At 41.9% G+C, this 26,734-nt stretch overlaps 2 protein-coding genes across 4 annotated transcripts in view; both read left to right on the top strand.

Moving 5' to 3' along the window:
• LOC129821308 (cordon-bleu protein-like 1) overlaps window positions 1-21,539 on the top strand; it is a 45,497-nt gene extending 23,958 nt beyond the window's left edge. Inside the window, exons 1-13 of one of the 3 annotated variants that reach the window (XM_055878824.1) lie at window positions 623-868; window positions 5,013-5,210; window positions 7,918-8,125; window positions 10,918-11,143; window positions 11,385-11,438; window positions 11,590-11,684; window positions 11,901-12,143; window positions 12,294-12,408; window positions 17,096-17,369; window positions 17,708-17,790; window positions 18,433-19,868; window positions 20,670-20,851; window positions 21,001-21,539. In XM_055878824.1, coding sequence (XP_055734799.1) covers window positions 5,113-5,210; window positions 7,918-8,125; window positions 10,918-11,143; window positions 11,385-11,438; window positions 11,590-11,684; window positions 11,901-12,143; window positions 12,294-12,408; window positions 17,096-17,369; window positions 17,708-17,790; window positions 18,433-19,868; window positions 20,670-20,822 — 2,985 coding nt within the window. In that variant the 5' untranslated portion in view covers window positions 623-868; window positions 5,013-5,112 and the 3' untranslated portion in view covers window positions 20,823-20,851; window positions 21,001-21,539. Of the gene's footprint in view, window positions 1-622; window positions 869-5,012; window positions 5,211-7,917; window positions 8,126-10,917; window positions 11,144-11,384; window positions 11,439-11,589; window positions 11,685-11,900; window positions 12,144-12,293; window positions 12,409-17,095; window positions 17,370-17,707; window positions 17,791-18,432; window positions 19,869-20,669; window positions 20,852-21,000 lie in introns of those variants that run through there. The other 2 variants (XM_055878822.1, XM_055878823.1) reach the window with 2 other exon arrangements.
• Window positions 21,540-21,919: 380 nt separating this feature from the next.
• The window catches only part of LOC129821309 (growth factor receptor-bound protein 14-like), a 48,761-nt gene continuing 43,946 nt past the window's right edge, over window positions 21,920-26,734 (top strand). The window contains exons 1-2 of the mRNA XM_055878827.1: window positions 21,920-22,021; window positions 22,175-22,228. The gene's annotated coding sequence lies outside the window, so the exon portion shown is untranslated. The remainder of the gene's footprint in view (window positions 22,022-22,174; window positions 22,229-26,734) is intronic.

The raw sequence follows: 26,734 nt of genomic DNA on the forward strand, positions 1-26,734 counted from the left end.
GTCATCTAAGGATATGTTTATCAGACGTCATCAGAAAGCAATCATCTAGACATCATTATAAGATTAGCCTACAAGGAATCCATTCCAAACTCTTGTCTCAGCAACTACAGCACCCTAGGTGAAACATATCTGTGCAGGTGTGCATGTGATCTCATTCGTTGGCAGGCTGGTTTATGGGAGTTAGATCCACACGCACTTGCTGATGTGACTTCAGAATGAGTCACTTCAAAGAAGCGGGGCATGGTGGTAAGTGGTCTGTGTCTTTCGGATAATGAAAAGCAAATGCATACAAATGAACACCTGATTAAGCATTTGGAAAGCGTCCCAGGCATGCTTTTGGACAGGCTCTATAAGGCGGACAGACAGCTAGCGGACACGGTGGTGTGAACTGGAGGATATGAGAGGAAGTTGATCAACATGCTGTGAATGTGATGGATGGCAGGGCTGTGTTGTTTCACCGCCATGCCCGCAGGTTCACGGCTGCAACGCAGTGCGCAGGGAGGTCAAGTAAAGCTGATTAGCCCTCTGCTTATTACTAGCTGTGGGGGAGCTCTCTCTCTCTCTCTCTCTCTCTCTCTCTCTCTGTTTGAACGGAACTGAATCTCCACCGACACACCATGCTTAAGAGCTTTCTGCGGCTGACAGACGGAGGGGGCCCACTGTGAGGCGATTTAAAATAAAGGAGACTACAGATTTTCTAATATCATGGCCTGGGCGTGGCTTTAAGGTAGACCCGGTCTACTCTGCTCCAGCCGTTTTTTATTATACCTCAGTGGCTCCAACAGGCATATCGTAGCAGAGTCTGTCTTTGAACCCAGGGGAGAAGGCAGGTATTTAAGCGGGGATAACTCAACACTGAGGCCAAGAGGTAAGAAGGCGTTACTCGATAATGATTGGTGGAGAGGATCTGTTTTTAGGATGAATGTGTCATGTTCAAACATGTATCCAGCATTGGAAAAAGGGAGTACAAGGTTCACTTGAGGCACTCTAGGTCTGTCTAGATCTTCTTATAGCACCCTGTCTTACTTTTGTTGCATTGTTTATTAACGAATACACTGTTGAAGAGGAACGTAATGGGTAGATGTGCCTTCAGTCTTAGGGTATTACTACTACGATTCTTGAAAGTGCATCTGCCTAGGTAATAATTTCTTCAAAGACACAATGTGGCCCATGTTATTTGTACTGTCATACAAGAATGTTGTACGATACATTGGTTTGAGTGGATAGTTACTGGTTGTAGTTTGCCATTGATTCAATAGTTTTGCTGAAGTGGGGAGCGTACAGTAGAGTTTCTGTTAACCCTGCAGTGGCATGTGTGAGCCCGTACAGTAGAAACAACAATGAATGTTGTTGGTGGTTTCTTAAAATACACAGGGTGTTGTCCGGAAGAGGGCAGGGAAGCCTGTTTTGCATAGCCACTTTGTTTTGTGCTTTGTACTTCAATCCACCTTTCCCAAGGGACCTTTAGGCTACACACCAACCGTTAACTGACTACAACAGCGGGAATGCTTGCTAATCTTCATGCATCAAACCTGAGTTAACAAATCCCGTGTATTTAATGACCGTAACTTCAACTGGGCAAGACTGACTCTACTGACTCTTGTCGGTCACAAGCATAAACAATCTGTTGTTTTCCCCATCAAGTATTAACTATTTTTCCCTCAGCGTTTCCCATTGATTATGGAAACATTTCATGAAAGAGGCTGAAAAGGTATTTCACGGGAACATTCCTATGTTCCAGCTACAATAATGCATGTTGGGATGTAAAGATTTTAGACAGCTCTTATGGTGATGTTATTGTGCTGCCTTTTATTGCTTCAAAACAAATATAAGAATGGCATATCAGGATATAACGTGTTTTCAAAATGATAACAATCGCTGGAGAGTGTATTTAATGCAGGCCAGTAATCAAACTGTACTGCTGCCCAGCCCCTTCAGTGGATCCATTTAGAGGAGTGAGTAGCAGCCAGTTAGTAATGGCTCCTCTGTTTTGTAAATGATGCCCAAGCAAAGACTAGGAAGTAGCCTAATCATCAACGGCACAACACCATAACGTCAACTTCTGTGGAATGATTTGGAGTCACATAGTCATTACTGTTGAATTTCTATGGGCTGTGGTCTCTCTCTAACTCTCACATGCGCACACACACAAAGGCATCTCAGGTATTTGAAAATCGGTTGCAGTACCTGGATATTATGCCTTTTGAACTGCCGTTCTAGTTGTGCATTGTCACAGACAATAATGTAAGGAACATGCACGGGCAACAAATGCCTTTTTTGATGGCATTTCCCTTGATGCTAATCAAGCAGCAGGATAATGAAAATACAATATGCCGCCTTGTGTGTTGTCTGGTTATGTTTAGTTCTTACCTTCTTTGGGTAGACTGTATGCAGACCCTCCTGCAGCTGTACAGTACCAGGTGTTAGCAGAGGGAGATTCCACTCAACATCTGTTTTCATATTTCACACTGTAAATCAATTGTTGGCCCCAGACAGACAGCAACTGATGGTTGGCAACGGTACCCTGTGAGTTCATGCCACTACTGTGTGTTATCTGATACACTGGCAACTGGCAAGTACTTAAGTATAGTAAAAGTACTTATCTACCAAGGTAACTTAATGGTAATGGATCAATGTATTGGCTGTATAACTCTATATAGAGTTGAAGTCAGAAGTTTACATACATCTTAGCCAAATACATTTAAACTCAGTTTTTCACAATTCCTGACATTTAATCCGAGTAAAAATTCCCTGTCTTAGGTCAATTAGGATCACCACTTTATATTAAGAATGTGACATGTCAGAATAATAGTAGAGAGAATGATTTATTTCAGCTTTTATTTCTTTCATCATATTCCCAGTGGGTCAGAAGTTTACATACACTCAATTAGTAATTGGTAGCATTGCCTTTAAATTGTTTAACTTGGGTCAAACGTTTTGGGTAGCCTTCCACAAGCTTGGGGGAATTTTGTCCCATTCCTCAGAGCTGGTGTAACTGAGTCAGGTTTGTAGGCATCCTTCAGCCTTTCAGGTTGTCGATTATAGGACTTGTTTTACTTTGGATATAGATACTTTTGTACCGGTTTCCTCCAGCATCTTCACAAGGTCCTTTGCTGTTGTTCTGGGATTGATTAGCACTTTTCGCTCCAAAGTACGTTCATCTCTAGGAGACAGATCGTGTCTTCTTCCTAAGCGCTATGATGGCTGCGTGGTTCCATGGTGTTTATACTTGCGTACTATTGTTTGTACAGATGAACGTGGTACCTTCAGGCGTTTGGAAATAGCTCCCAAGGATGAACCAGACTTGTGGAGGTCTACAATTTTCTTTCTGAGGTCTTGGCGGATTTCTTTTGATTTTCCCATGATGTCAAGCAAAGAGACACTGAGGTAGAAGGTAGGCCTTGAAATACAACCACAGGTACACCTCCAATTGACTCAAATGATGTCAATTAACCTATCAGAAGCTTCTAAATCCATGACATCATTTTCTGGAATTTTCCAAGCTGTTTAAAGGCATAGTCAACTTACTGTATGTAAACATCTGAGCCACTGGAATTGTCATGCAGTGAATTATAAGTGAAATAATCTGTAAACAATTGTTGGAAAAATTACTTGTCCTAATTAGATGTCCTAACCGACTTGCCAAAACTATAGTTTGTTAACAAGAAATTTGTGGAGTGGTTGAAGAACAAGTTTTAATGACTCCAACCTAAGTGTATGTAAACTTCGACTTCAACTGTACATACACATGTTCTCAGAAGTGTCTGAATATGGCTACTGAGAAAAGCAGGACTGTTTCATAAATTGAACAATATTATGTTCGTCTTCAAGCACTTTTGACTATTAATTAATGCTATATTGGCACCTGTTTTTTGTTTTCAGAGCCTATAACAGTAACACTGTTTTAACTTGTAGTTAAAATGTCTCTTAAATGTTGTTTCCTTTGTGTGGAAAGAAACTAAATCTTGACATCCTTTTGGTGAGGAGATTGTGTCTCATTCCCATAATCACGTTGCCATAAAACTTTGAGACATGAAATCTGGACTTTGTAGCCTAGCCTGGTGTGGACCACTGTAGTGTCTGTGTCTCTTTTAGCTGGGGGTATCTGTTAACAGGATCGGACCCTTTTAATAATTATTCGCCTAAAATGACATAGCCAAATCTAACTGCCTGTAACTCAGGCCCTGAAGCAAGGATATGCATATTCTTGGTACCATTTGAAAGGAAACACTTGGAAGTTTGTGGAAATGTAAAAGGAATGTAGGAAAATATAACACAATAGATCTGGTAAAAGATAATACAAAAGAACGGAAGGTTTTTTTCTTTGTATTTTTTTGTACCATCTTTGAAATGCAAGAGAAAGGCCATCATGTATTATTCCAGTCCGGCTGCAATTTAGATTTTGGCCCCTAGATGGCAGCAGTGTATGTGCACAGTTTTAGACTGATCCAATGAACTATTGCATTTCTGTTCAAAATGTTGTATCAAGACTGCCCAAATGTGCCGAATTGGTTTATTAATAACTTTAATTTCATAACTGTGCACTCTCCTCAAACAATAGCATGGTATTATTTCACTGTAATAGCTACTGTAAATTGGACAGTGCAGTTAGATTAACAAGAATGTAAGCTTTCTACCAATATCAGATATGTCTATGTCCTAGGAAATGTTCTTGTTACTTACAACCTCATCCCCCACGGGACGGTTGAGCTAAGTTATTTCTCTTTAATCATTCAAGGGGTTGTTCAGTGGGGAGTAACACAGTCGACAAAGCTGCCTAACCTGTAGCCTATGGAATTTCTTCAGAGGGCACCACTTACTCTGAAAATAGGAATTTTTGCAATTTCTTAACTTGATGGGCCCAGGCCCAACTTAACCCTGACTTGATTAGTTTCTTTGGGGGAGTTCTATTTAAGTGATAATGCCCAAGAAGCCGGGCTGATAATATAATATTAAGAGTTGAAATGATTGTGTGAGCGCTCATCTTGTCCCTTTGCTTTTCCTACCGGCAGAGTGTCAACCAAAAGCAAGGCCCCGTCTCCCCCAGTATCAGTGAAGGGTCTGGAAGGTGCAGGCCTCTCCCAGAGACACTCCGTATCAGGATATCCTCTGATGACCATGGACCAGAAGGAGAACCTACTTGAACAGGACCTGACTCTGGTTGTGGTTCTGCCAGGCGGAGTGGAGAAGACAGCCACTGTCCATGGCAGGTGAGACTAGGTCTTCTCAAATGGCACCCTATTCCCTACTTAGTGCCTGAGTCATTCCACCAATGTTGTATTTATTATGGATCCCCCATTAGCTGTTTCCAAGGCAGCAGCTACTCTTCCTGGGGTCCAGCAAAATTTAAGGCAGTTTATAAAATGTAAAAAAACATTACAATACATTCACAGATTTCACAACACACTGTGTGCCCTCAGGCCCCTACTCCACCACTACCACATATCTACAGTACTAAACCCATGTTTGTGAATAGTGCGTATGTTATCATGTGTGTATGCATGTGTCAGTGCCTATGTTTGTGTTGATTCACAATCCCCGGTGTTCCATAAGGTATTTTTTTAATCAGTTATTTTTTTTAAATCTAATTTTATGGCTTGCATCAGTTACTTGATGTGGAATAGAGTTTCATGTAGTCATGGCTCTATGTAGTACTGTGTGTCTGGACTTGGGGACCGTGTCTGTGGAGTTAAAGACTATCTGTAATGAAATAAATATAGTTTCAACAAACTTTGGCCTGGGTTGAGTTTACAACAAGCACACTTGGCAGAGTGAGAGTCAGTAGCAGAGGAGTGCATAGGCCATAAGTGTTTGTGCTGGTTCAAGTAGAACCACTACTGCTAGAAGCTGCTCCTTATTAACACAGATCTGGGATCTTGTGGGGTATGCATGGGTGTCCAAGCTGTGTGCCAGTAGTTTAGACAGACTAATTCGTTGCCTTTTGAGTAGTGTAACTTGGTGGGAAAAAACTGTTTTGTTTTCACCTAATGTTTACATTCTGTCACATGTTCAACTTCATAAAAACAAGTTTTCCCATCTCAATTGCCTACTAAGTGCCAAATAAAGTAACAGGGTTGACAACATCTTAAATCTGTTAGAAATCCCCTTGTGACAGGGGGATTGAAGCTTGTTGTGTGAAACAGGGAGGGGCAATTGAATGGAAGCTTCACAACATTATTCTTGTTAAAAAATGTCCCACCTGTCTGTCTATGGGTAACAGGGTTGACATATTATGTTCAAACCACCCAGTTTTCTGTTTTCCAACCCAAAACCCCAGAAAATAGACCAAAAGAGTAGAACCAGCTCACCTGCTTTTACACTATGATTTGACTATTAAAATATTTTACAAGTAATAGTTCCACCATATTAAAACAAGCTTCAGAAATTACTTTGTCAAAGAAACAAAAATAACTACGGCTTCACAATGATGGGGAAAACTTGGAGACATGTTGGGGTTAAGTGGGTTAACATTTTAAATGAAGTCACAGAGGATGCTTAGAGGGACATGTCAAAATTGCTGAATTTTGGCACTTGAGCAAGTCTTAATTCATATCAAAAATCGGATTTATTGAATTTTCCATGTGGTCTAAATTAAAGGTCACTTCATTTAGTGTAAGACTTTTATAATTCTATATTTGTGCACAATTTCTACTTAAAATATCAAAAGTCACACATTTTGTGGAATGACTTGCCTATGGGCCTTGTTCTAAAGAAGTGCAGTAAACAAATAAAGGAAGTGTCTCACGGTGACTCAACACCAACACAGTGCTCCCAACGTTCCCTCCTTGGTAAGACCTCCAAGACATCCCATGATTCCAAGATGAAGCATGATCTAAATGCATTTTGACCAATTCTTATGCAAGTGTCATATATTCCAAAACAAATATTTGATTCATATTAATTTTTGGTATACGATTACACATCCTTCTACCATAACGTGATCTTTCCAAGGCTCTAATTGAATGTAGCATTTCTTTGAGTCAGATATTGTAGTTGGTGCAGTAAAAGCTTTGGTTTTGGTTAACAATACTTGCACCATTAAATGCATTAAAAAGTTGCACAATGTGGCTGGTTCCTTTTCACTTGCTAAGGTAGAATAATGTTATTTGTGTTTTCAGCACAGTTATTATGGTAGAACTTAGATTAAGTTTTGATACAAGCCCACTGCACATACATCTCGTGAAAGTTAGTCTTATGAAGTCTGGTCTGTGGAGCTTTCATCCACACCAATTCAGCTGAGACCAAAACGCCTAATCAGACAAACATGAGATGAATATCTTACGGTCAAAAGGGCTTCGTTGTTTTTCAGAACAAGGACTTTGTGTCCTGAAATGAAACTACAGACCCACACTATTCACTCTCCATCAAGTTTACTCAAGATATTATTATTCTAGTTTTGCAAGACTCAAACGCACTCCGTTGGTATATTTTGCCCTCTGCCCTCTCAAGCTATAATCGAGACCAACTTTAATATAAAAAGATTAAGCATCTAATTCTTCAACCTCTTTTCATTGACAGAGTACAGTGAACTAATTATGATAATAATTTAACTTTTGGCATTATATTTGCAGAAACCCTCCCAAGGCCTAGAATTTGGAAAATGCTGGATAGCCTTGCGCAGATATTGTTGCTAAGGAGTTTTCCAGACCACCAACAATTGTGTATGAAGCAAAAACTGATGGCTCCTCATGCTACATTTTATCACTGTGAAAAAGTTGTGTGATAATGCATTACTATAATGTAGAGTGTAAAACGTATTCTGTGATGGCATCTACTTTCGTGATAGTAGTTTCTCCTTGGCATTTGCAATTTTCACACGCCAACAGTTCGGTGTTTTCTCTGTGGATATAAAACACACAACCTTTTATCCTTAGCTCGGTTGATTTATTACTTCTAACTTGTGTCTCTGTTTTTCAGCAAGCCCATGATGGATTTGTTAGTGATGCTTTGTGCCAAGTACCACCTGAACCCATCAGGCTATATTATAGAGCCCGTCACCACCAACAGAAATCCAATCAAGTTCAAACCCAACACTCTGATCGGGGCCCTGGAGGCAGAGAAGGTTCTGCTCAAGCCCAAAGGAATGGAGGACAAGATTAAGAAGCCAATTCCTCAGATGCCAGAGGTACACGTGAGAAATCTCAGTGGTAGAAATGTACTAGTTATAAAAGATTTATCTGAGAGTTGTTCCCTCAACTTGGGTATTTACTGTAATTAATAATGGCTGTATCTTGTAGTATATTTTTTCTGTGAGTATAGATCATATATATATACTCAGCAAAAAAAGAATTGTCCTCTCACTGTCAACTGCGTTTATTTTCAGAAAAATGTACGCGTAAATATTTGTATGAACATAACAAGATTCAACAACAGACATAAACTGAACAAGTTCCACAGACATGTGACTAACAGAAATGGAATAATGTGTCCCGGAACAAATGGTGGGGTGGTCAAAATCAAAAGTAACAGTCAGTATCTGGTGTGGCCACCAGCTGCATTAAGTACTGCAGTGCATCTCCTCCTCATGGAATGCAGCGGATTTGACAGTTCTTGCTGTGAGATGTTACCCCACTCTTCCACCAAGGCACCTGCAAGCCCGCACCCTCCGATCCAACAGGTCCCAGACGTGCTCAATGGGATTGATATCCGGGCTCTTCGCTGGCCATGGCAGAACACTGACATTCCTGTCTTGCAGGAAATCACGCACAGAACGAGCAGTATGGCTGGTGGCATTGTCATGCTGGAGGGTCATGTCAGGATGAGCCTGCAGGAAGGGTAGCACATGAGGGAGGAGGAGTTCTTCCCTGTAACGCACAGCGTTGAGATTACCTGCAATGACAGACAACAAGCTCAGTCCGATGATGCTGTGACACATCGCCCCAGACCATGACGCACCCTCCACCTCCAAATTGATCCCGCTCCAGAGTACAGGCGTGTAACGCTCAATCCTTTGACAATAAACGCAAATCTAACCATCACCCCTGGTGAGACAAAACCGTGACTCGTCAGTGAAGAGCACTTTTTGCCTGTCCTGTATGGTCCAGCGATGGTGGGTTTGTGCCCATAGGCGACGTTGCCGGTGATGTCTGGTGAGGACCTGCCTTACAACAGGCCTACAAGCCCTCAGTCCAGCCTCTCTCAGCCTATTGCGGACAGCCTGAGCACTGATGGAGGGAATGTGCGTTCCTGGTGTAACTCTGGCAGTTGTTGTTGCCATCGTGTACCTGTCATGCAGGTGTGATGTTCGGATGTACCGATCCTGTGCAGGTGTTGTTACACGTGGTCTGTCACTGCGAGGATGATCAGCTGTCCGTTGTCTTCCTGTAGCACTGTCTTAAGCGTCTCACAGTATAGACATTGCAATTTATTGCCCTGGCCTCATCTGCAGTCTCATGCCTCCTTGCAGCATGCCTAAGGCACGTTCACGCAGATGAGCAGGGACCTTGGGCATCTTTCTTTTGGTGTTTTTCAGTCAGTAGAAAGGCCTCTTTAGTGTCCTACGTTTTCATAACTGTGACTCTAATTGCCTACCGTCTGTAAGCTGTTAGTGTCTTAACGACCGTTCCAGAGGTGTATGTTCATTAATTGTTTATAGTTCATTGAACAAGCATGGGAGACAGTGTTTAAACCCTTTACAATGAAGATCTGTGAAGTTATTTGGATTTTTAAGAATTATCTTTGAAAGACAGGGTCCTGAAAAAGGGACGTTTCTTTTTTTGCTGAGTTTGTTTATATACACACACACACACACACACACACACACACACACACACACACACACACACACACACACACACACACACACACACACACACAGTGTGTGTCATTTGGACACCTACTCATTCAAAAATGTATTTTTACTATTTTCTACATTGTAGAATAATAGTGGAGACATCAAAACTATGAAATAACACATGGAATCATGTAGTATCCAAAAAAGTGTTAAACAAGTCAAAATATATTTAACATTTTAGATTCTTCAAAGTAGCCACTGCCTTGATGACAGCTTTGCACACACTTGGTATTCTCTCAACCAGCTTCACCTGGAATGCTTTTCCAACAGTCTGGAAGGAGTTCCCACATATGCTGGCCCAAGCAAGTCTCTTCTTCTTATTGGTGTCCTTTTAGTAGTGGTTTCTTTGCAGCAATTCGACCATGAAGGCCTGATTCACACAGTCTCCTCTGAACAGTTGATGTTCAGATGTCTGTTACCTGAACTCTGTGAAGCATTTATTTGGGCTGCAATTTCAGAGGTGCAGTTAACTCTAATGAACTTGTCCTCTGCAACAGAGGTAACTCTGCGTCTTCCTTTCATGTGGCGGTCCTCATGAGAGCCAGTTTCATCATATCGCTTGATGGTTTTTGCAACTGCGACTGCAGTTCATGAAATTTTCCGCATTGACTGACCTTCATGTCTTAAAATAATGATAGACTGTCATCTCTTTGCTTATTTGAGCTGTTCTTTCTATAATATGGACGTGGTCTTTTACCAAATAGAGTTATATTTTATATACCACCCCTACCTTGTCACAACACAACTGATTGGCTCAAACGAATTAAGAAGGGTTGAAATTCCACTATTTAACTTTTAACAAGGCATACCTGTTAATTGAAATGCATTCCAGGTGACTACCTCCATGAAGGTGGTTGAGAGAATGCCAAGAGTGTGCAAAGCTGTCATCAAGGCAAAGGGTGGCTACTTTGAAGAATCTCAAATATAAAATATATTTTGATTTGTTTAACACTTTTTTGGTTACTACATGATTCCATATGTGTTATTTCATAGTTTCGATGTCTTCACTATTATTCTACAATGTAGAAAATATTTAGGTGTGTTCAAACTTTTGACTGGTACTATATATATATATATATAACTTTTTCAAACAGTCTAATAATCACATTTATTTGATTCTCCAGGCAACCGTCCGTCTGGTAATAAACTATAAAACTACCCAGAAGACTATACTAAGAGTCAGCCCTCGAGTCCCCCTTGAAGACCTCTTACCATCTATTTGTGACAAATGTGAATTTGACCGACAGAGCACATTTTTATTGAGAGATGCCCAATCTAAGGATCCTTTGGATTTGACCTGTTCTCTCAATGATTTTGCAATAAGGGAGGTTTATGCAACGGACACAAAAGGTAAGGGCTTCTCTGATAAAAACAACAGCCTTCAACGTTCATTAATCTGAATAATTACCAATCATTCTGAACTAATCTCGGCACCCAGAACCAAATCTTGTTGTCTGCCAACAAGATACTTATTCTGTATGAACACTATTCACCGTTCATTCATTTTCCAACTACGTAGGTATACTCATGTAAATGCTGCATTTACTACCACATATCATTTCCATCTTCTCTTTCATACCTATGTACTCAGAGGGCGTACCTGCCTCTCCTACCCCTACTACCCCAACTCATCTAGGTCATCTAGGTAATGCAACTCAATTGTATTATGTTTTTACATGGGTTTTTTTAACCTTATTTTAATTTACTACTGACATTATGCATTTGAAGTCAAGTTCATCAAATCTTTGTCAGGAATTTCAGAAATGTCTTCAATAAGATCTATATATTCCTGACAGATACCATTCCACCCAGTAAAGATAAAATGCAGAAGGAGAAAGAAAACAAGGGATTGTTCAGTTTATTCAGGAGGAGTAAGAAGACACCTGAGCAGGTGTGTTCTTTATCTGTTCACATGCAATCACCAACATTTCTCAGCTCAGTCATTTGCGAGTCAATTTTGGCTGATTAGGAGGATTTGAAAGGGTATGTGTTGGGGAGGGGGGGGGAATATTGTCACAGTCATGTGATTGTCTAGTTTTCTCTTTGCTTACTGCAGAGAACAGGCCCCTGATCAGGATCTGATTGGATGTTTGTTTGCTCTTTAAAGGGAATGACTGCCAGTGCCCCGGCGTCCCCAGTCTTTCCCAGCAAGCCTCGACCTCTTAGCATGAGTTCGCTCAGTGCCCACTCCTCCACATTCAACTGCGACTCCATGGCTTCTGACATGCCAAAGAAGAGACGGGCTCCCCTGCCCCCCATGTTGGTGTCCCAGAGATGCCCCTCTAACCTCAGCCATCGCCAGAGGTCCATCTCCGACTCAGAGCCCGAAGCCCAAAAGGACAGTGACCAGGTGAGTGGTTCTAACCTGACTAGATCTGTGTTCTTTGTTAATGCCAGGTCTGTCGGTAAAATACTGAGTCTGAATTTCCTCAAAATTAGGACTTTATGTCCAGAGCTCTTGATGAATTTGAATGATTATTTTGTCCCTTCTGTTGTGGAGATGGCTGGTCTGAGTCGCAGCACGGAGTCTTCCCTGAAGAGGACGAAGCGAAAGGCTCCTCTACCCCCTGCATCTCCCAGTGTGGTTGTCCAGGATGCAGCTTCGCTAGATGGAGGTATGAAAGATTTTAAATGGATTTAATCCTGCTGTATTGAATTGGCTTGTGCTCAACCTCCTGTATATAGGTTTCAACGTTTTCAGATACAATTTTTTACAATGAGAGGGTCACTTGAGTCTATAGCAGGGATCATCAACTAGATTCATCCTCTCAAGAAAAAATCTTGAGTGGATGGTCAGGGGCCCGGAACATAATTACAAATCATTTGTGGAATGCAAATTGACTGCAAGAAGCCCAAACAGATATAATATTTGACTAAAACATATAATTTCAAAACTTGCTTGCATTTGTATACAATCACATACATCTATCTATTATGCATGGGAATACTTTGGAAATTTAAAATCACTTGGAACTCATTTGCTGGTGTTCTTACAGTCTTTTATATCCAACAATGCATTATATTTTTTTATTTTTTTTATTGTCTCAGAAAACATGGGGGGCCAGATGGAGAACCCTGGTCTATAGGCTCTTTCAACTGTAATTTAGTACACATTCTTCTCATGGTTCCTTTTGACATTGCTATTATTGCATTTCTGGACAATTTGGCAGAGATTTGGACAATTGTACTTTGGTCTCTAAAGTCAACCATTGATAGTAGTAAGTAAGACCAATGGTTTGTCAGTGGAAGTTGCACTCATTTTATTTGGCTCTGATGCCTCCTAGTGGTCGAGACACATTGAGTTAGTTACTGCTTCTGTTCTCGTGATTGAATTTCATTCACAATGAACACCTAGCTACAGTTGTGACTACAGTACTTTACCATTTTATTAGATCTTAATAATAAATATGATGGTAAACATAGTTGTGTTTTTAGTGCCATATCTTTGTTTGCTTATTCTGAAGTTTAATTGTATGCTTGGTAGCTACAAGTCTGAGGGATAAGGTCAACACTGTTGTGATCCAATGGGACATGTACTGTGATATAGTCATTGCATTCTTATGTTTCTTCATATTAAGAGTAAAGACCATGTTCTATAAGTACGTCCTCTCTCTAAACTTGCAGCCTGCAGGTCACCAGAGGAGGGTGTCTGACAGAGTCTGTGCTGCTGCCTCTTCCTCCTGTCACTACCCGCTCTGCCCTCTGCTGCCTCTTTCAGCTCCTCCTCAAGCATGTCCACTTCTCTCTGCGCTGACCTGTTGCTTTTCCTCATGTTTTCTATCTGTTAGATTAACATGTTCTATTCTGTGTTTCTTGCTGCATGTTTACACCTTCCTGCATGAGTTTTCATTGGCTTATCTTTCAGTGTACTTGAATATAATCAAATAAAGACTATCTGCTATTGATTGAATACCGGCCTTTGGTTATATTTGTTACTGACTAGCTTAGATTGGATTGTATGTTTTCTGTGAGAGAGGGGTGAATCTTTAATGAGCTATCATGACAGTAAGTAAGTAAGCTGAACCTCGGCAAGACGGAGCTGCTCTTCCTCCCGGGGAAGGACTGCCCGTTCCATGATCTCGCCATCACGGTTGACAACTCCATTGTGTCCTCCTCCCAGAGTGCTAAGAACCTTGGCGTGATCCTGGACAACACCCTGTCGTTCTCAACTAACATCAAGGCGGTGACCCGTTCCTGTAGGTTCATGCTCTACAACATTCGCAGAGTACGACCCTGCCTCACGCAGGAAGCGGCGCAGGTCCTAATCCAGGCACTTGTCATCTCCCGTCTGGATTACTGCAACTCGCTGTTGGCTGGGCTCCCTGCCTGTGCCATTAAACCCCTACAACTCATCCAGAACGCCGCAGCCCGTCTGGTGTTCAACTTTCCCAAGTTCTCTCACGTCACCCCGCTCCTCCGCTCTCTCCACTGGCTTCCAGTTGAAGCTCGCATCCGCTACAAGACCATGGTGCTTGCCTACGGAGCTGTGAGGGGAACGGCACCTCCGTACCTTCAGGCTCTGATCAGGCCCTACACCCAAACAAGGGCACTGCGTTCATCCACCTCTGGCCTGCTCGCCTCCCTACCTCTGAGGAAGTACAGTTCCCGCTCAGCCCAGTCAAAACTGTTTGCTGCTCTGGCACCCCAATGGTGGAACAAACTCCCTCACGACGCCAGGTCAGCGGAGTCAATCACCACCTTCCGGAGACACCTGAAACCCCACCTCTTTAAGGAATACCTAGGATAGGATAAAGTAATCCTTCTAACCCCCCCCCCCCCCTTAAAAGAGTTAGATGCACTATTGTAAAGTGGTTGTTCCACTGGATATCATAAGGTGAATGCACCAATTTGTAAGTCGCTCTGGATAAGAGCGTCTGCTAAATGACTTAAATGTAAATGTAAAATGTAAGTACATTCTAATCTAACCTGATAATTAAATCTACAGACATACACTCCCAGTCGTTCACCTACAGTAGTACAGTGCCTTGCAAAAGTATTCATCCCCTTGGCGTTTTTCCTATTTTGTTGCATTACAACCTGTAATTTAAATGTATTTTTATTTGGATTTCATGTAATGGACATACACAAAATAGTCCAAATTGGTGAAGTGAAATTAAAAAAAAAATACACAAAATAAAAATGGAAAAGTGGTGTGTGCATATGTATTCACTCCCTTTGCTATGAAGTCCATGAATAGGATCTGGTGCAACCAATTACCTTCAGAAGTCACATAATTTGTTAGATTGCACACAGGTGGACTTTATTTAAGTGTCACATGATCTGTCACATGATCTCAGTATATATATATACACACCTGTTCTGTAAGGCCCCAGAATCTGCAACACCACTATGAAGACCAAGGAGCGCTCCAAACAGGTCAGGGACAAAGTTGTGGAGAAGTATAGATCAGGGTTGGGTAATAAAAAATATCCAAAACTTTAAACATCCAGGGAGTACCATTAAATCCATTATTTAAATAAATGGAAAGAAAATTGCACCACAACAAACCTGCCAAGAGCAGGCCGCCCACCAAAACCCACAGACCAGGCAAGGAGTGCATTAATCAGAGGCAACAAAAACCTTCTAGGCAGAGTTCCTCTGTCCAGTGTCTGTTCTTTTTCCCATCTTAATCGTTTATTTTTATTGGCCAGTCTGAGATATGGCTTTTTCTTTGCAACTCTGCCTAGAAGGCCAGCATCCTGGAATCGCCTCTTCACTGTTGACGTTGAGACTGGTGTTTTGCGGGTACTATTTAATGAAGCTGCCAGTTGAGGACTTGTGAGGCATCTGTTTCTCAAACTAGAAACTCTAATGTACTTGTCCTCTTGCTCAGTTGTGCACCGGGGCAACTCACTCCTCTTTCTATTCTGGTTAGAGCCAGCTTGCGTTGTTCTGTGAAGGGAGTAGTACACAGCGTAGTACGAGATCTTCAGTTTCTTGGCGATAGCATTCATTTCTCAGAACAAGAATAGACTGATGAGTTTCAGAAGGAAGAGCTTTGTTTCTGGCCATTTTGAGCCTGTAATCAAACCCACAAATGCTGATGCTCCAGATACTCAACTAGTCTAAAGAAGGCCAGTTTCAGTGCTTCTTTAGAACAACAGTTTTCAGCTGTGCTAACATAATTGCAAAAGGGTTTTCCAATTAATAATTAGCCTTTTTAAAATGATAAACTTGGATTAGCTAACGCATTGTGCCATTGGAACACAGGAGTGATGGTTGCTGATAATGGGCCTCTGTACGCCTATGTAGATATTCCATAAAACATCAGCTATTTCCAGCTACAATAGTCATTTACAACATTAAGAATGTCTACACTGTACTTCTGATCAATTTGATGTTATTTTAATGGACAAAAAAATGTGCTTTTCTTTCAAAAATAAGGACATTTCTAGGTGACCCCAAACCTTTGAACAGTAGTGTAGGTTCTATACACACAGCCCAGAGAGACTTAGTGTAGGATCTATCCATCTAGGCATCTTTTTTTTCTGCCTCTTTGCTACTTGTTTGTGTTCTGTTCCTGTCTTTTGTAATATCTTTCATGTTGTCAGACTTATTTTTTTTAAATTTAACCTGGCAAGTCGGTTAAGAACACATTTTTATTTACAATGACGGCCTAAGTGAGTGTATTTCATAAAAAACGTCATTTGTAAGTTCAGTTTTTGAATACCACACTAGCCATTCATCCCAGATTGTATGAATAAAAGTGTCCTCATAAAGATTTGACTTCTCCATGCTTGTATTGCTCCATTTTCTATCTGCCCTCCCTCCCTCGCTGGCTTCACATAATCAACTTCACAGAGAAAGATCAGACCTGGATGTCTCTCTGTGTCCCTCCCTGACGTCCCACTGCTGTTCACTTCAGTTAGACATCACAGACTGCACAGTGAGGAGTCCCAGTTTTGTATAACCAGCCTGCTGAATATTCCTTCTGCTCTCTATTCCTCTGTGACGGCCTTGAAATGCAGAGTGAAGAACTAGAGGGGAATATGAAATGCTACATGTCTTCATTAAGCCCAGTTAACTTGTCTGAAATTTCCCTAAGACACAAATGTTATATCTGCAGTTGTGTGACTGTGAAAGTAAAGGAGTACTTATTTTCTTATTAGCCGAATTAACTTATTCTCTAAATGAGTCTCGTTTAAATTGAACGTCTGACATTCTCATCCCCATCACAACACCATTACTCATCACACTGCAGTTCTTCATCCCAACTTAGATGAGACATTGCAGATTTTATCTCAAATTTTCTTGATAATTGAAAATGTCCTCTGCAATCTTCTCCATCCTGTTGTGCTGCAGGTGGCCAACTTCCTAATACACTTGAAGAGATCATGGAGCAGGAGGAGACAACTGCCTCCGTGGTCTTAGACTCTATGAGTGATGTCCAGGAGGACGACAGAAGCCTCAACCTGTCAACAGCAGACATCTCCGTGGACGCTGAGAAAACAGAGGCCCCCTCTCCACCACTGGAGGCCCCAGACACACCATATGCTGAGATGGAGACCTCTTCACCACCCGAGAGCGAGGGCCCAGCAGGGGAAGATCAGGCTTGTGATCTGTCCTCAGATGGCAAGTACGAACTCTAGCAGAGAGTCCTACGCTTTCCAAAAGGGCTCTTCTGCTGTCCTCATAGGAGAACCCTTTTTGGTTCCAGGTAGAACCCTTTTTGGGTTCCAGGTACCGCAGAACCTTTTTTGGGTTCCACGTACTGTAGAACCTTTTTGGGTTCCAGGTAGAATTCTACCTGGAATAAAAAAGGGTTCTTCAAAGGGTTATCCTATGGGGACAGCCAAAGAACCCTTTTAGGTTCTAGATGGCACCTTTTTTTTCTAAGAGTGTGCAGTATGAGTTAAGTAGTTTCTCTTTGACTTGGGTTTTTGCATTGCTTTTCATAACTTCTGTTTTTGACAGACTAGTGCACAGCATGGTGAACAACACTGAGCACACGGATCCCATGCTGATTGCTGAGATGGACACATCTGAAGCTGCAGATGGTATGTTTGCAAGTAGCGATGAATTAAAATATACTGAACAAAAATATAAAGAGGTCCTGGGCTGATGTGGTTACACGTGGTCTGCGGTTGTGAGGCCTGTTGGACGTACTGCCAAATTCTCTAAAACCACATTGGAGGCAGCTTATGGTGTAGAAATTAACTTTCAATTCTCTGGCAACAGCTCTGGTGGACATTCCTGCAGTCAGCATGCTACCTCAAAACCTGAAGCATCTGTGACATTGTGTTGTGTGAAAAACTGCACATTTTTGGAGTGGCCTTTTGTTGTCCCCAACACAAGGTGCACCTGTGTAATGATCATGCTGTTTAATCAGCTTCTTGATATGCCACACCTGTCATGTGGATGGATTATCTTGGAAAATGAGAAATGCTCGCCAATCGGGATGTAAACAAATTTGTGCACAACATTTGAGAGAAATAAGCTTCCTGTGCATTATGGAACATGTCTGGGATTTTTTAATTTCAGCTCATGAAACATGGGACCAACACTTTACATGTTGTGTTTATATTTTTGTTCAATGTACATTCATGTGTTAACTATGGATGAAATGCTATCGCTTTAGTAGAAATGTTGGCAAGATCATTGTCTACTTTGTACTAAATCATGTTTTTTATGTTCTCCAGAAAGCCCTCCTTGCCAAGCTGAGGAAATAGGTGGTCAGACAGACTTGCCATGTAAAGATTACACAACACAAGATGGGGTCAAAGGTGAATGTAGTACTGAGAGCTCTCTTACTATCAGTCCACCAGCAGCCCAGCCTATGACACAGAGTACAGGAACACAGGCCTCAGATCAGCTGGACACTGACCCCTCCTATCGTGAACGGCCAGTGGCCACAAGCACCCCCTGTCCCCCTGCTGAGGATGCCCAGGTCCAGACCGATCTCACACCGCCATGTCCTGTGTCACCACCCCGACAACAGGAAGTGCCTCCCCCTTCTAAAGCCTCTACCTCTGGAACGGTGGGGCTGAAGAAGGACATGGCCACATCTACAGAGGAGCTGCTGATCCCTGCTGACCCCATCACACCTGCCTTATCTCCTGCCTCAGCAGCCCCTCAGTACCAAACGTCCACTCAAAGTGGCCCGGCCCCTCCGAAGCCATCCAATGAGCTGACCAGGGACTACATTCCCAAGGTGGGGATGACTACGTACACTATCGTGCCTCACAAGACTTTGGAGAAACTGAGAAACTTTGAGCTGGAGCTGATGATGGAATCCCCCAACGTGGCTCTCGAGAAGGAAGTAGGTTCACTTGAACTCAAAGACCGCACTATACAGGCTGAGCAGTTACAGGTCACAGCAGAACAGACCGAGCTGCAGCCTATTGTACCTAGGGAAGACTCCCAATGTCAGCAAGTCAACAGAACCACTACTACTACTACTGGTAGTAGTAAGAGCACTGTAAATAGCAATGTGGTTGAGCCTATTCACTCCCCCTCAACACCAACAAGAATACTTCCTGCAGGAGATGACAAGATTCCATCCCCCTCTAGTGGGGGAGACCAAGCAGGCTTAATAACAGAGGTCACGGAGATGAAAATTCCACCCGCAACTAAACCCAAGCCTGGCTCTTTCCGCTTGCCACAGCACAAAAGAACACCTGGGTATTATGTAACCTCGGCGGCAGTGAAAAGTTTGAATGCCAGTCCTGGCGCTGGCCAGAGGGAGGCTCCAGGCTGTCTAGTGGCAGCAGCAGCAGCCCAGGCCCTGCAGCTAGTGGAGGAGGACAGATCCCCTCCTCCGGTGCAGTGGGACGAGGAGACATCAGAGGGCGCTGATGTAGTTGACATGGAGCCGAGTGTGCCATCTCCACGGCCCAGTTTTGCCAGGGCGCCCCCATCCCCAGGGCTGAGCCTGGAGAAGCTGAGGAGTTTTGCTGCTCCCAAACCCTACTCTCCTACAACCCCGTCCCGTTTTGCCCAGGCTGTCTCCTCGGCGGTCAAAAGGTCCCAGTCCTTATCCACTGACTCCACCTCACCCTCTCCTCGCTTGCCACCATTCTACCCAATCACAAGCCGCTTTTTAGTCAATGATCCTAAAGGACCATGTAGGGCTATGGTGAGTTCTTGCGAATGTTTTGTGTTATGTGCTTTCTCCATATGAGACTCTGTATTTTCAATATTAGAACATACAGTAGGAATCTGGATATTTATATTCACAGTTCTCTACACTCTGAAATGACATAAAACCCAAAGAGTTGCTTTTCCCACAAAATGTTAGGCTTAAATGTTAATTTCTTTGATATTTGTTTTAAAGTTCAAAGCATATGCCTACTTTAAAAAATATTTGCAGCAGAATCTGTTTCTAGCCGATTAAAAGTGATCGATGTTTCATTGTCAGTGCTATCTCTTTAACCATTAGACTACCCTCAAATGAAGTCTCCAGTCTGCTGTTTTCCCATGTCCTTTAGGGTCAGCTTTGAGACTGTTGAATAACACAGGAAATGGGAGATGTACTCCTCTCTGAGAATGTATATACAATTTTCTCGCAATGAAATTGGAACAGTCTACAATAAGTGTTTGTTCCGAGTTTGTGGCCTGGTAAACAATCCTAGCTGTGTATCCTACCTCTTAGTACTGTACATTGACCTGTGACACGGTCCCCTCCCTAAGAGACTGGGCCAGTGTACCTGCGTGTCATTGATGTGCTGGTCCCTGTGATCCAGTGGGGAACACTTTTTATCTCCTTGTTAATAGTCTGAGCACACGTCTTTTACCATATTTATTCCTGAAGGACTCTCTGTACTAGGCCTATACTCGTGTTGTACAGGTGTCTTTCCAGTTTCCTCAGTGTTGACTGGCACTCTCAGTCCTGAGTCTTGAATGATGGTGTGCATTGTGTCTTCTCTGCTGAGCATAGAGAAGTGACAATGGAGAGGGGGAGGAGAACAAAAGCTTGGAGCTCCAGGGAAGGGGGGACCTGAGCGGTGGCCCAGCCAGTGACATGACTGTTCAGATGGCAGGCCAGAGTGACCCTGAGCAGTGGCTCGGTGTGTGTGTGGAGAGGAGCTGAGAAGTAATGGATCAACGGAGACATCTACAGTAAGCACGAGACTGTACAATAACATGGTGGTACAGTACAATGTCAAGTGGGGCTGCGACAGTGTTACATTCATGTAGTCCGAGTGCCTATATAATGTATGTATAATTGCGTTGAGTTAGGTTTCAAGTTCCCTCTTTTGTCTTTTTAGGAGCCTGATGTCCTGCCCTGGAGTCTGTTCGAACATGAGCTGAGGAAAGAGGAATATAAACTTTGATTCGTTTTTTACGACCTCTGTTGCTAGTCTTAAACAACCTACAAACTCTAGAAAAGACTACTTTTCTGTTCTGTTATGACAAAAATAACTAAGTAGATTATTATTATAGTTATGAAATAATTGTTTATTATTATTCACGATTTCTATTTCAAATTTGATGCATCTTCTACTTTTCACGTGTGTTATTTTGTCCAAAAAAGTATATTATTAGTTTCCATACTCAGTTGTAATTATCATCGAGAAAATACAGGAGACTATTTTAATACTGTCTTTCATTTTTAAGAGGTCAATTTGATGGACCTGAAAGTGGTACTTATGAATCCCTCAGTCCATTTTGTATTTTGTGTTACTCATTTGATTTTGATAAAGCTGTGCCCAGACATACACTGGTATGTAGAGTATTTCTCTGAACATATAATTATGTTATGAATAAAGGTTACTGTCGTGTATATTAAAGTATTATATTGACAATCCATGAGTGTTTCCCACTGAACATTTTTGAATGTAAGTTAAACACTGAATTGCAAAGAAATCCGATACAGAAAACAATGTTATTAGCAGTAAAAATGTTCAGTAATTGAAGTGCAGTTCATAGCATACAACTCACAATCCCATCACAATTAAACAGGACAAAACAACATAATGTAACATATATTAAATAGTGACACAAAGAAACGTCCCGGATTATACGAATTGCCTTGTAGGCCAGGTTGCACACACACAAAAAAGTAACTTGATACTTCTCTGCGTACTTGAAACTTTTTCAGGCAGGATCTCAGCGAGTCCTCTTTCAGGTAAAACGTGAGGGTTGTGCATGACGCAACGCGGGAGTAAATATCAACACCTGTCTAGGGACATCGCGTGGACTAGATGAGCCCGCCACACCGACCTCCAAGACAGCGATGAAGACGAGCGACGAATCAATATGCAGTAACGTTATTTCAGCGAGTAGCAGGTAGGCTATGTTACAATAAAGCGTTTTTAGGGAACACTAATGTAGGATTTGGACAGATAGCTAGCCTACTGTCTAGATGATTACTTTTTGTCCTCGACATACATTGCGTTTTTAGTCATGATATTTCTTATGTTGACTGGATCTTATTTTCAGACTGTCAATATCTGTGGTCAGTGGCGCATGTTCCTGTGCAATATGCCAGCAAAGGTAAGACACGTGTAGTCTACATGTCTTGTCTATGTCATTGAAGTGATGTAGCCTACCCTGTTGCATCTTCAAATTTGAAAGTTATGCAAAATGATAACTAAAGCCTGTAAGGGCTGTAACCCCTCATTATACATCATAATTCAAAATAGTTCCCTTTGTAATCCTTTTCATCTAATTTTGTTTACTTTGTGGCATTATGGACATTACACATAGGCTACTATAGCGCTTTATTTCACACTTCTGTAAAATGTCAGTAGGTCTACTGTTCCGTAAAATGCATAGAAAAAAACGTCACTTCAACACTTACGCTACTGCCGTCTGGCGTCAGTCGAAGGAAGTGACTGAGTTGTGGCTTGACATTGAAATCCATATTAGCTACAGCAGGTCAGCGTTTTTCGTCATGAATCTTGTTCTGGAGGCAGCAATGCAAAGTGGTCCAGCTGGCAAAGACAGTCATATTATTATTATTATTTTTTAAACCTTAACCACATTGCTAACCCTAATGCCTAAACCCAAAATCTACAATTTGTTTTCATACATTTTTACAATATAGCCAATTTTGAATGTTTGAAAGAAGCATGATACACTTGGTGCATAGCCAGTAGGAATGAAATCATTTGGAGGGAAAAAAACACTTCTGCTTCCAAACCCAGGGTAGGTTAGAAATTCATTGCTGGTTATTGCCTCATGTAATATTCAGCAAGAAAGGGTGTGTATTTTTTGTAGTTGATAAGGAGACCTCTAAAATATCCACTTATCTCCTGCACTACACTCAGAGGCGAAAACCTCTTCATTCCTAGAGCTTTAGTACATACTCTGGGAGCAGGCTATGCTGTACAGATATAGCTCCTTTTGTCTACACGTTTTAAGTATGTTCTCCTAGAGTTACGAAGTGTGTTTGCTCGACGGGTGCATGTTAATGTTACATTACGCGATGTCTCTATCTTTTGTACGCCCGAGTTCATGCAGTTTAATACAAGGGCATGTGAACCTGGTATTAACTGAGAACTTTACAGATGCTAGTTTGCCTAACTGATAGATTTTGTCAAATAAAAGAATGCCAATTTAACAGCGACTGTATCGCTAAATATACTGTTTAGGTATTATTCCTTTCAAACACAGTATTTGTACTTTTTTTGCTATTCAAGTAAATTCCAAATGGATTAGAAAAGTAAGATTACTACAGTATTTAAAGAAAGAATAGTTTACATTGGTTTACATTGTTTTTTTGCCTCATTTGGCAATTCTGTTATCCATGCAGGTCAGTAAATCTGGGATCACTGAAGCTAGCAGCCTTTTCCCTGCTTTTAGAAGTGATTTGTACAGCAATTAAGTTGCGTATACACATTGCTGCTAGACTTAGGAATTCATCATTATCAGTGATTATTGTGTATTCTTCACTTTTAAGTTTCACTTTTCAAGGTAATAATAATCATATACTAAGAAAATACTTTCAGGCCTATCAACTACTACTTGGGATGTATTTTCAGAACTTCCTGTGAAACTATAACATATAACTGACTTGTTCAGTAGTAATGGTCAACTTGCCAAATCATTAATGAGATCTAACAGATCACAGTGGTCCTGTATTTAGAGGCATGACAATACTCATGACATCATTGGTACTGAATGTCTGGTGCCAGATGTATTTTTTTCCCATTCTTCATCTGACATGACTCGGGACAGAATTCAACGGAGGTAGACACAAGCGGTGGAAAATCCATCAAAAGTCTTGGTAATGAATAATAATACATTTGGATTTGTGAGGCGCCTTTCGTTTAAAAACAGTCTCAAAGTGCTACAGTGAGTGGTGGAACGTGATATGTAAATTGCAGACAATGTGTACAGATTCAAATGATCTCGCTACCCCCCCCCCCCCCCCCTCTCTTTGTGTCCCCAATCCTACCCTTCCACACCCGTAGTTACTTTACTTTAATGCAGCCTACCTAGACATGACTGATTTGGAGGTAGGTAACATTATATCACATTAATATTATATTTCACATTAAATTACAACTAACTGTAATCTGCCTGTTGCACCTAGCATTGGATTCTTCTGCGTTTAGCTTCGGCACTTCTTGAGTTGGGGCAAAACAACCAAGTTACATAAAACTGTTTTGTCACAGGGTTTTGTCTATTGTTAATCCAGCAGCATGAGGTGTTTTGGCTGCTCAGTCATGCACATAATGGCTCATACAACATTTCTCTCCAATCAACTAAATTGTCTTGGTTTTTGTGAATCAGAGCATTTTGTTCAAACCGGGACTCCAAGGAATGATAGATTGCGGTGTTATAGCTGTCCTCTTTTCTGCGTCAACAGAGGATGAAGGATTAGAAAAGAAAGCCAGTTTGCTATTTCCATTCTGTGATGTCCCCCATTAGAGCAGCTGATGTTGTAAGTTGTGCTGTAAAGGTCAAATGAGTGAGTTGGTGTGTGATGTGTGCTGTGTTTGTAATGCTCAATTATGTTTCTACGTGACCATCTAAGAATAACTGTTTCTGCACTTTCCATAAGTGCAGTGCCCCTTGCATGTGTGGCTGGAAATAGATGTGGGGTGTATGCTGCTCCGAAGACAAAATAATTTATGATGATGATGAGGATAGTGTTTGCTCAATTACTTCCTATTCTAGCTAGAACATAGTCTAGGGGGCTAGATCATATATTGATGTCAGTCACACTGTACGAGCCCACACCTGTTCCTGGTTTTTCAGCTACAACGATAACCACACAACCTTGACGAAAGACACCTATGCTTTGTTTTGTCTTTACGAGCTTCTGTCATAAATTCTCTTTTCCTTACGAATCCAGCTGTGCCACCGTAAACACTATGTTACTGTACCTGCCCAACTCCTCTCTGTAGGAGCAGCTAACTTACTGGAACATTGGTTGGAGCTCACCTGTACTCCCCACGTCACTCATGAACGTGAGGTGAGTGGGACTAGGATATTCAGTAAGAACAATGAACTGGGGAACGAGAAGCGCATACAACAGGTTTGTGACGACAGTACATGGCAATGTTGATCTAGCTACTCTAAACTCCTTAGCTCCAAATACATACTGATGACACGTAACTGTACTTCTTACCCTGGATGTAGGCTTGACAAGGCAGACAGTTTTCCGACAAGGTCAGTCTAGTGCTGTGGACTGTCTTCGTGTCGGATCGAGAACTGAGAGGGGATCACTTTCAGTGGGGCTGCTGAAGGCATGAGAATGCAATATGACCTCGGAGAAAGAGCACTAATATGGCTTTGTTTCAGTGCATGTATGTGCAATGAGAGGAACGACCTAGGTCACAGTTAAGGAACGCAAAACGGGTGCCGAAGCTACTGCATGATTGGCCGTTCTCTTTACATGAACTCATAAGTGCTCAACATCTCTTACTCAACCATTACTCCTCATCCATAATGCACACAAAGCGAATTTACCTCAGCTTTCACCAGCTATTGTCTTATTTTGGGACTGTCATGGTGGCAAGACTGGGAGAGGTGGCACTGACTACTAAAATAGCTTTGGCTCTCATCTTCTACTAATGTAATTAGAAAGCATTTGCATTGACTGATAGCGGAAGAATGTGTATCAGTCCAGGGTTATTTTTGGACAGCTCATGCTGCTCGGCCTAAGTGTCCTTGTCTCGGACTTTGCCACTGGAGGACCCCCAGTTCGATTGTTTGAGTAGTCTCTCTCTCTTACGCTGTCGTTCTCTTTCTTTTTCTCTCTGTATGTGTCATCTCTCTCACACGCACACAGGCGCACACATGCACTACACTAAATCACTATTGCGCTGCTTAATGCATCTGTTGAATAAGCATGGGACTATTCACATTCACCTTTACAAAGACTTAAGCAGTTGCATGTCACTTCTGTCCTTTTTATTTGATGGTTTCCTGTTTTGTTGGTGTCATGCTTTGTCAGTGGTGCTCTCCAGAGAGGGGGGCCTTTTCATATGATGGTGTGTCTAAGTGAAAAGGTAACCTAAGCCAGGTGGAGCTGTGTTATTGTGACAGTGCTGTTAGCTCAGGCTCCTTTACACTGGGAGTGCATTACTGGAGGCTCACAGCTCCCAGTCATACAGATCTGTCTGATTTCCATTTAATTGCTAGCTGCTGCTTAAACAACTGAGGGTGCGTCCCAAATGGCACCCAGGTTCTTTTATAGTGCACTACTTTTGACCAGGGGCCATAGGGCTCTGGTCGAAAGTAGTGCACTATGTAGGGGATAGGGTGCCGTTTGGGACGGACTCTGAGAGACACAGAAGCCTCTTCAGTGAGACTGTTCTGGGAATAGATGCTCAGTGTCCTTGTCAAGTAAACCCTTTAGAGCCTGTTTTGTTGTAAACCGTGAAAAGACACAATGATGATGGACATGTGACTAAACATAGATTGTACCATTTTTACTCTTTTCAGAGATTTATCTGATGGCTCTCGCGTTGACTTAAGAATCCAATAATTGAGTAATAAGAACTTTACTCAGAACAAGTGATATTCAGGTAGAGTGGGACTTTTAAT

Source organism: Salvelinus fontinalis, chromosome 23 (assembly GCF_029448725.1).
Source record: "Salvelinus fontinalis isolate EN_2023a chromosome 23, ASM2944872v1, whole genome shotgun sequence".
NCBI lineage: Eukaryota > Metazoa > Chordata > Actinopteri > Salmoniformes > Salmonidae > Salvelinus > Salvelinus fontinalis.